At 33.2% G+C, this 11,289-nt stretch overlaps 1 protein-coding gene across 1 annotated transcript in view; it reads right to left on the bottom strand.

Annotated features, from left to right (window-relative positions):
* Nucleotides 1-386: 386 nt before the first annotated feature.
* The window catches only part of LOC106109254 (ras-related protein Rap-2b), an 11,258-nt gene continuing 355 nt past the window's right edge, over nucleotides 387-11,289 (bottom strand). Inside the window, exons 2-3 of the mRNA XM_013290669.1 lie at nucleotides 3,253-3,688; nucleotides 387-985 (exon numbers count right to left, since the gene is read on the bottom strand). Coding sequence (XP_013146123.1) covers nucleotides 668-985; nucleotides 3,253-3,688 — 754 coding nt within the window. The 3' untranslated portion in view covers nucleotides 387-667. The remainder of the gene's footprint in view (nucleotides 986-3,252; nucleotides 3,689-11,289) is intronic.

Below are 11,289 nucleotides of genomic sequence, written 5' to 3'. Positions count from 1 at the left end.
TTATAATTAAATACATAGTACACTGTATACATTCAGTTAATCAGAGAGTCTTATTTAATAGTAGAATAATAAAAGATTTACTTACAACAAACCAGTCACATTACAAGTCACTCTAAGTTTTATCACCTTTCCATACAAATTTGAAGAAAAACATTTATCTAAATATTATTTGCACTTAGCATTGGCGTTATCTTATTTTATTATATAAATGAAAATGTATTTCTTCGTTATGCAATGAAATGATTAGTGCAATATAGGATTATGGATAAACAGTATTCGTTAGTTGACTAAGACAACAGTATAAGAGACACGCACATTTTTTACTAAACTATCGCACAATTGTTTAGTCTCGCTTTGATTATGAGTTTATATGGAGGTGCGCACACTGATTATTAGTTGTGCAACAAAACAGTTGAATGGGCTGCGAAACAATCGACAATCGCACAGTATAACACGCGCGGTAGTTGAGTCAAAAGTGGCAGCCCGATCTAAGTCAAATCTTAGACCAAATGACATGAAACACGGAGTAATATATGTAAGTAACCAAAATGTCTACAAAATAATATTTCTAGGTTATATCTAATGACATCAAGGAATGTAGTATACAGTTAAATGAAGATAACAATTACATTTGACACACTTATTCTAATAATGGACTAGAATACATTTAAGAAATGACGCAAGAGTTACGTTTGCTGTTAGCGTGGCGCTCTCGTATCTGCTGTAAGTGCGCCAGTTGTGCCGGCGAGGGTACATGGGGTTGCGCTGGTGATGCAGAGCTGGACCCCGGTGGACCCTGGGGTCCAGTGGGCAAAGACTGACGTCGTCTCCGTCGAAGCGCTGGTGACAGGTTATATTTAACCTTGGCCTGGACGAGAAGCTCCTTAAAGATTTGGGATACGTTAATGTTGTCTTTCGCTGAGGCTTCAACGAACCCGTTCTCCCAGTCAACTGTCACCACAGACTCCGTTGTATGGAACTCAACCTGTAATAAATCCATTGTGGAATTAATGTATCATTCTAAATTAAGAGGTTTTTAATTGATATTACTATTTCGTAGCGTATTTGTTTTTATTGTTGCGCCCTGTATAAATTATCGATTGGTATGTAAGTTCAGCGGAGTTAATTTATTCTAATTATAGCTGAACATGCGGGCGTCGGAGCAGAAAACGCACAGAGGTGTTGAGTACATCTCCCGCGGGCTGCGAGCCGACAATATACGCTTACAAACAAAATAATAATTCTTACAACATTGCTTGCATGTTCAGTACAGTTGCATTGTATACTTCGTGTATTACACTGATATCGGGGTTACAATATTTTTGCAATAGTTGTAATGTACGATAACGTAATTTGACATTATTGATGTTGTTTTCGAACTAGTGTGTCCTGACGTGAGTGAAATCTGTCGTGAATTCTGACGGATACGAGTTCGCACAATATGATCGCAGTTAAATAATTTTTATTAAAAAACAGTTAATTAACTACTTGTTCTTTTTCCTGTTTTTAAGTTAAAGAACTAACGTAAAATTGGTTCTAGTTTGCGAGGTGTGGTGTGTAAAATGTTGGTCATGTCCGATGTATTTCCGACATGCAGACGTCATGTTGCAGCACGGCACGACACGACACGGAATACGACACGTCACGACTCGGAATACGACATTGTATCAATCACGTAGCGGAAATTAAATCCGTGTTCCAACTAATATACAAGTCATAGGTAAATTATCATCGTTTTCAGAATAAGCCCCCGACAGCTACGCTTCTAATAGGATTTAATGCTGACTGCGCTTGTTTATTAGCAGACGAAATTAATTAACGCTAATGAGAAAGTTCAGTCACGCTTAATCAGTGCATTTGTATTTGAACCAGCTCTTAACTGTTTATACTTATTTGTTAAAATTATTAAATTTCTCCGAAATACATTTTAAAGTGTTCCTTGCAACAAAAACTGTTACGTACAACATATATAATACATTAAATTGTAAATATTATGAAAACAAATGTATATGTAGGCTTACTCTATGCCCATGGCGAACAAGGAGCACTGGTAGGGCGGCCATTTTGTCATTCGAGTCAGTTCGATTTGAGTTGCGATGGAGTGCGTACGCGACCATGTGTTCGGTGTACGTCAATTCAATATCTTAATCGAAAGATATCGTTACGATCTATAATTATTTAGTGGAAATATGAATTGTGATATTGAGGATTACGACTAAACCAACTATCAAGACGACTATTTTGTTGAAATACCTAAGTACCACGCCTACAAGACAATGTCATAAATCACCCAATATTACCCGATGTTAGTCGAAAGACTTCATATATAAAAAATTATAAAACAAAACACTTCAGCTTTTCGCGTAAACATAATGGCGTTCCAGGAAAAGAATTTATTCCGTGTTCAAAATATACCAGCGAAGTAGTGGCATTAATTATCCTGCGTACTAAGCCTCTTCTCATCGCTCTTTCCTTTATTTCGCATGTTTTTGTGATCCCTTCTTAATTTCTGCAATTCTCCGTAGGTAATATGAGTCATTAATTTTATGGTGTACAAGTTACATTAATGTTTATTTTACTAAAACAAACAATGAGTTCTTATTCTCGAAGAGTCAAACTTGAAACGTTATTTGGTAAGTAAATATGAAAGTTAGTCGAAGGTTTTCCACGTACGAGAGTCGCTCGACAAATAAAATCTTAAGACGAAACGAAACGTCTTTGTTAAGGGTTTAATTAGGTCTTGATTCCGAGAAGAGTTTGTTTGCGAATTAACAGAGAAAAGTAATTAATTCTTTGTGAAAATAAGGATCATTTACTCAGTGTCATTTTTACAACAAAAAAACATTTGACTCGATGTACTACATTTCATTTTATATTATTGACTCTATCGTTATAAACACGATACAGCGATCGTAGGAGGTCTGGAAAAAATGACATAGGCTCTGTATAAGGATACATCCGTCGCCACCGACAACTCATGTGTTAGTATAAGTAAAAATTTTGTTTTGTAGCAGTATAATTGTATTTATGAAAAAAATAGTGTACATTAAAGAAAAAAAAGGAACTCACTAGTGTTATAAGGTTTACGCAACAAAAAAAAAGAAATAAGAACAAACTGTACAAAAAAGAGTACCGACCAAGAGTCTGTAGAAGTTGAAAAAAAAATACAACAATTGGCTGATCTCTAAAATTACTTGTTAAAACAATGGTTTTTGCTGACTTCAAATTCTATTCAACGTTAAAAGCTCTTACCTCTCTTTCTCCAGTTTCAGCTAGATCAACCTTATTGCCGACCACAACTATAGGTACGGCAGTGCTCGCTTTCACTTCATGAATCTGATCCCTCAACGCACGGACTTCGGTAAAGCTGTTCGCATCCGTTATATCGTATACTAGTATAAATGCGTCCGCGGATTGCATAGATAAAGTACGCATAGCCGGGAATTCATAAGCACCAGATGTATCCAAAATATCCAACGTCAATCGAACTCCGGACACATTGAAGTCGCCATGATGCATTTCCTCAATTGTCCTCTTGTATTTGAAAGAGAATGTGCCGTACAGGAATTGAGTGATCAAGGAAGATTTTCCGACTTTAGCTGCTCCAAGGACAACTATCTTGTGCCTTACAGCATTGTTGGTTAGGTTAGCGCTGTTAGCTACGGTGTCTTCAGTTCTTTCAGCCCGACTGTTAAGAAAAAAAAACCGGTATTAGTAATAGGATTATAACTAGAATGAAATGAAATATTTTAGAACCATAATTGATATCAAATTGTTTTAATAAATAAACTAAGTGTATAAATTCTTAACTAATTGAAAGTTGATTAACAACTTAGGAATAAATTAGGGTAGGTACAACAGTAACATTAAATAAAATCTATACTAATATTGTAAAGAGGAAAGATTTGTATTTTTGTACCTATTGAAATAACTCAAAAACTACTAGGTCGATTTCAAAATTCTTTCACCATTAGAAAGATTCAATCCCTACGGGAGTATGATAAGGAGATGATGATGATGATGATTAGAAAGATTCATTATTGCTGATATCATACTAATATTATAAATGCGAAAGTTTGGATGGATGGATGGATGGATGGATATTTGTTAGAGTTTGTAGCTTAAACGGCTGAACGGATTTCGATGAAATTTGGCATAGACGTAGAGGATAGTTTGGAAGAACACATAGGCTACTCAGTTTTTTTTAATTCCACGCGGACGGAGTCGCGGGTAAAAGCTAGCAGGCTTTATTTTTAAATTTCACCTGTACGAAGTCGCGAGCAACAGCTAGTCTAAATTAAGTTGAAAATTATGTGACAAAAGCGTTTTAACAGTTAATTTAATGTTGTTATTGTGTATCAAAGGCAACAATTTAACTTAAGTCGTCCCATTTGGAAGGTATGTAGCTAAGTGATAATTATGTAAATAAGCTAAAACAGTTTCGTACACATCTAAAACATTCTCCGACACTTGACAGTTATTGATGAGTACGCGACATACGAGTATATTAACTTGGGATGATTTATGGTTTACATAAAATCGAAATCAATCGCAAATAATGTGCGACTGTAACTGTTATGTCGAAAAGCTTTTCACTTAGACATATTTGTAAATATCTCGTGATTTTTACGTTTAAAAGTTTGGTAAATGCCAGAAAGTTTGTTCGTAAATTATGAAAAAAAAAACATAAACATCATATTCCCATAATTATTATAATATAAGATTTACGAATATATATTTACACTATGCACACTGAGTAACCATATACGCATAGAAGTTCAACAATCTCTGATTAATTAATTTAATTTGATTCAAATGCATTCTCTCTATTTTTTTACATTTCAATGTTTCCCGACCAATTTACGCAACAACAAATTCGTAAACAAACAACAAAGGCCTTCTTTGAAAAAAGAAAAAAAATCATTGATTTTTGCGAAAAAAATCGTGTTGGCTTTTGTTATCCACTGTGCAAACGATAAGCTTCAGCTATCAGATGGGCGGCGTGTCACCGTCGGTTATCGGTCGACAATCGTTTGTCACCGATCAATAACATTGAATACTACTAACTCACGCAAATGTTATGAATAATATAAACCATACATTGCAATGTGCAATACGTAGATCAAATCTGAAATCCGCTTAATAACGCCATGAAGCGATACAAAAAACGTTTCGCTGTCTTCTTATTGTGGTAATTAAATTAAAACAACATACACATTACAATTGGAACACTTGGGGAATTTATTTTAGTTTAAAATCGCTAGAAACGCTCAGTTCTAATAGGCAGTCTTAACTAAAATCGAAAACTGTGCCCCTGTAGACAACATTCTAACTACTACTTCGACATTTAAATTAAAAATATCATAACTAATATGTTGCGGGCTTAATACTCAACATTCGACACTAAGCTTTAAAACTTAAGTAATATTGTTAATCCTACACTAAGAGCATATTCTACTCATTGGATCATATTTATTTAATAACAATATTGAATACATTTTAGAAAGTATTTTCATTGTTACTTTCTTTCCTCTTATTTAACAGTTAAAAGCTTTTTACTGTCGAATAACTAGCAAATGGGATAGTAAGTTTTAGTCTTTCGAAGTAAATATAAAGGTACTTGAAGGGCTAATTTCCTGTCTTTTCTCACTCTTTCAACTGCCGCAGGGATGTTGAATAATTGAATTGCCTTTATCATGTCTTATATTAAACGATGACTAGATCAAAGGTTAATACAACTATAATAATCAATTCAGACATGAAAAACTATTTTATTAGACGTGAATCACAAATTAATTGACCATGGTACTGTAATTTTTGATTATACAAATTAGTTTTTTAAGTTAGAATCATAACGAAATGATTGGATGGATGTAAGGATGAATTCTAAGGTAAATGGCGAGTATCCAGGTTTCTCATTTTAGAAACCTTTCTAGAAATTATTACAAATAAAAAGTGATATAATTATACAATATTCTAAAGTATAATAACGTTAAAGATAATGCTCTTTTATTAATCTTCTTAGAAAACTAATTAAACTTTATTAGAAAATCAATGCTAAGTATATATGTAATATACTAAAGTACAATCTCTGTGTAAACAGCAAATGTTAATTTATAATTTATATATCTGTGAGGTCGTGGACAATATTATTGCCATTAGTGAACCGGCGATTGTCCCATTGTGACCGTTAATGGATGCAAAACACAAAGCTCAGTAAACGCTGCCCAGTTCGATGCAAATTACCCATGTTACAGTCCAATACTACGAGTACAAGATGTTGGTCGCTATTCCTCCGATATCTGTTAAAATGTCACAAAGAAGTACTCTACTGTATAGATTTTTTTACAGGAACATCAGATTTTATAATCTAACTTCTTACTATTATAAATGCGAAAGTTTAGATGGATGGATTGGTGGATGTTTGTTAGCGTTTGTAGCCTAAACGGCTGACCAGATCTCCATGAAATTTGGGACAGGTTTAGAGCATAGTCTGGAAGAACACATAGGCTACTTTTTATCCCTGGAGTAGTTACGGTTCCCGTGGGATTCATTAATTTAGTTTTTTAATGTTTACTCGATCATACTGCAACGGTTCAACATATTTTTTGAAAATATATTAACAAACATAACTTATTGAAATTTGGCACAGATATAAAACAAAGTCTGGAGTACACATGGGATAAGCTTCATCCCCGAGAAATGTCCGGTTCCCGAGGGATACGTAGCTTTTTGTGATTTTTATAGTTTGTATGTTTTCTAATACCACGCGTACAAAGTCGCGGGCAACAGCTCGTAAGTTAATAATGACTAGATGTTTCTGCGTACCAGGGTATTATTATTAATGTATCATTCAATTTTTACATTTTGAATAGGCTATTTAAATATTTTCATGATTATGTTGCTATTATCTTATACGAATGGGACTTACCGAAGTATCACGGTTTTGAAGAGATTAAATTTTTCAACCTCAACATATTTGGGAGGCCTCTTGGGATTTTAATGCGGGATAAGTACGGCTGGGAATATATTAAAATGGTACCGCACCGCTCCTAAGGCTGCATTAATACTCGTCACTCGGAACTGTGAAAAGACATTTCAAAAACTGATTCAATATGAAGCCTGTTACTTCCAGCTTTGAATTAATTTCCTAACCTAAATGAAACTCTTTTGGGGTTTTCAATATGATACTTGGATTTATGGCTCTAATCTGAAGGAACACGTGGTGTGTTTTAGAAAAAAACATTGTATCAGCTATTTTAACTAGTTTTTAAATTATCTAGGTCGAAAGGAAATCATTTTAAGGATATTTAACCCTTTATCTCAAACATGTCAAAGCAAAGTTTATTTCATAACAATAACATCCATTGTTTTACTTAAGATGTAAATGAATTCATTGATTCGACCTTTCTACTCTAATAACGACCCGGGGGTCACCGTCTATTAACTAAATTTTATTACTCACCACCCACAAGGTAAATTGTTCTTTGTCTAATTTGAACAATAAATAATTTAACGCGAGATATTGAAGCGATTTAATATTTTTGGAACATAAATAATGTTACCTATGATTTCAAAGATGTGAGCGATACTTTCTGTTAATGAAAACACAGACGATCGATCACAAAGGAATTTTAGAAGCGTTAAAATAGGAAGCAGGCAGCAGCAGAACAGGAAGCAGCAGCAGTACCGGAATTAGTGTAGGGCGTAGTAGGACCGCCTAAGACGTGCCACAATCTGTTAATTACGCACACATAACACTCTTAACAAACTAGTCATGGTAAAAAGGTGGTGCCATAGGAACCTTGCTATTACACCTAAAATCGGCATTGATTGCAAGTCTATAAAAAAATTGCTTCTTTTGGAAATTGTGGCTTACTTAAATTTACTTAAGACTATAGTCGTCATATTTTTATATTCCAAAATAAACACAGACACGTCTATATCCTCTTTAAGCGCTAGGTCGAAGTATCAAGAGTCTATTAACCTACTTAACGATACTTTTGTCAAGAGGCGAACTATATTGTCTTGCTGACAGGTTGCCAATTTACTTGCGTATTATTCCTTGTGACTAACACTTTGTGTAACATCTGATCATCTAGAATTCAAGAATATCTTGACTGGATTTAACATTAGGTTTTCACGGTTATATTTAAATCTCTTTTTAAAAAAAAAATAAATAATAGATTGAGTTTCTATACTAGAACTGTAGATCGTATGCTTCTGTTCATATTTCTTTAAATTTTCAAATAAAGTCTTCCAGACTATTAATTGAAAATAAAATATTTGTGAAATATAGAAAATAAATAAGTTTTCTTTGCTACATACTCTTCAAACATGCATGTTTATATATAGTTAAATTAAGAAATAATTATTGTTTATTTCTGTTCTTGTATTTTTCCTCTATCGGGGTAATTTACTAAACAGAATTAAAGATACATATCATTATGTTAAATCCGTAAATAACAAAACCGTTAGTATTATGGACTGACAACTACACCTACGTTACTAATTTTCATATGGCAAGCAAAACAATCTGAAGACGAAGTTACTCATCTCCGTGGGAGTGATAAAATATTGTCGTTTATAAATATAGGTACTCTTATACTTCATACCTTAAGTTTAAGGCATAAATCATAAATCTTTTAGACAACTTAATCTCTCTTTACTAATATAATAAAGCGTAAACACACACTTCTTTGTGGCGTAAGATTTCAGTAATTACAGCATATTTTTGAACAATTCTTTCTTTAATAAAAAGCCCTACACTTACGTCAAGCTTTAGGCTATATATTTTAACGCTACTTAACTTAGTGGGCAAATAAATTGGTTAAAACCCTAATGTGGGAAAGAGACCATAAGCTACGAGCTGCCAACATCAAGGAAGCACAGTTGCCATGTTTTATCACCATGTCATGTCATTTTGACATTTGCAATTTATAGATTGACAAATGTAAACAATAAAATAAATTTTTCATAATTGCATGCGGATGAAGCCGCACGGGAACAGCTAGTCAGTATTTAAAACGACCTCATATAACTTGAAAATCCTATATCGATTGATAATTGAACGAAAAAAAATTAACTTATTGATATATAAGGTTTATTATTGATATACATATTTACGGATATTTATGGAATTTACAATTTTCTTAATTAATAGTCAAATCAAATGTTAAAATAAAAACAATATACGCGTGTTATAAAAGTGTAGCTATACACAACACATATCACAACTTGTGCTTGAAAATTTAGTATTGTAGCATTTTTCCATTTTTAAAAAATGCAATTTTAAAATAAAAATCTTATGTAAAGGAAATCAAATCTGAGAAAATGAGATTCACTGCGACCGCATGCGTTAGTTTCCGAGAAAATATATACATCTAGTACTTCCACTTTGAATATAACATAGTGTAGACTTTCTCAACTTGAAATATATCTTTATAAAATATTATATTACCATTTCAATTTGAAGCGATGAATAATTCTGCTTCATTCCTTTGAAAATATACATAACACTAGCTGTTCCCATGTGACTTCATCCGCATAAAATTAAAACAATTTGCAAAAATGACAACCTTGCTTCCTTGATGTTGGCAGCAACTTATGGTCTCTTTCCCATATTTGGGTTTTTATCCAAAATATTTAACCCCTAAGTTTAATGGCGTGAAAATATATAGCCTAAAGTGTGAAGGAAGTGTAGGGCATGTATTAAAAATTATTCAAAAATATACTGTAATTGCTGATATCTTAGGCAACAAAGAAGTGTGTGTTTACGCTTTATTATAATAGTATAGATAACAGTAGTCGACTAAGTTAAAAGCAAATTTAGATTCAACTAGCTTTCGCCCGCGACATCGTCCGCATGAAAGTGAAGAAAAGTAGCGTATGTGCTATTCCAGATTATGCTCTACATCTACCATAATTTTCATCCAGATCGGTTCAAAGTTAGGCTAAAAACTCTGACAAACATCCATTCATCTAAACTTTTACATTTATATAATAGGTAAGATAAGATAAGGAACATGATGTAAGATTGTAATCTAACTTTCAATCGATAGATTTAATTATGTACGCATAATTAAATCTATCGATTTTAATTTACAAAATAGCAAAACTGTCTCAAGGTCTAATGTTGTTTCTAAATCGAGATACTGAGTCATCGAAGGCTTTTAAAAAAGCATTAATATGAAAGAATGGGTTATGGGAATAGTTTGTACACAGAGAGGGTGCGCCACCTAATTTTACGGCCGAAAACAAAATAGCTAAGTTAACTCAAACCGAAATCTGAAAGTTTAATCACTCTTAGAAGAATAATAAACATGAATAAATACTAATTAAGTTTATCTTTGAGAAAGTTACTTTGTTGCCTTAAAAACTTCTCTAAACAATTTTTATCTGAAAGAACAATTTTATATATCCAAAACAAGAAACAAGTAAATAACATAGCTTAAAGGCATTAGGTGAATAACTTAAACTACAAGTAGCTAACTACAAGAAAAGCTTTTAAACGATTAAAGCACTAATGAAATAAGTTATAATCCTTAGGAGGTTAAACTCGACAAAGATGCCAAAAGTTTTCGGCAAGAATTTTCTTATACGAACTTTCCGTTGAACAATGAACTTCGGGAAATCACAAGAAAAAAAGGTAATGAAACAAAGAGTATCGAGAAAGTAATTTCAAATCCAATCTAAAGTATATAAATATAAAAAGTACCTATTCATTGGAAAATTAAAATGTTCGTATAACAATAGCATAATTGTTAATCAGTTTGTTTATACATTCTGAGATCGCGTTCGAGTCCTGGCCGGTACCTTTCAATAAACATGAAATAATACGAGTACAAGAATAAAATGTTTCTCTTTCTTTGTGTCAAATTTCCTTGCCACTCTTTCCTTAAAATGAAAATGGAAAGGTACAAAATCTAGGCCTCCGGCACGCACACTTATCAAACGATATGCGGAATTACCCGCACATCACGCCTATCTTCATTGTGGTCATGGTATTAAGGGGTGCGAGCCGGTCAATTCGTGCAACAGATTGTTGTTGCTGGCATCTACCACTGTAAAAATCAACAACAGTCTAACGTCCTATAGTATCTTGAAATCTACGCCCTTATCTAATCGCACTCAAGTATTTTTACCCCATAAAGTGGCTAAATAAAATAACAATGTTGCTTTAATAAAAAATATCTCAATTCTAAAACGTGCCCTATCAAGACACCAAACAAGATAAGTGCGTTGGCTAATTCTCTGTAAAGCTGCGCGGGGGGAATCTATGCTAAATTG

Source organism: Papilio polytes, unplaced genomic scaffold (assembly GCF_000836215.1).
Source record: "Papilio polytes unplaced genomic scaffold, Ppol_1.0 DF821289.1, whole genome shotgun sequence".
In the NCBI taxonomy this organism is placed as follows: domain Eukaryota; kingdom Metazoa; phylum Arthropoda; class Insecta; order Lepidoptera; family Papilionidae; genus Papilio; species Papilio polytes.
The sequence above is the reverse complement of the archived record's forward strand: the minus strand, read 5'-3'. Positions and strand labels throughout refer to the sequence as shown.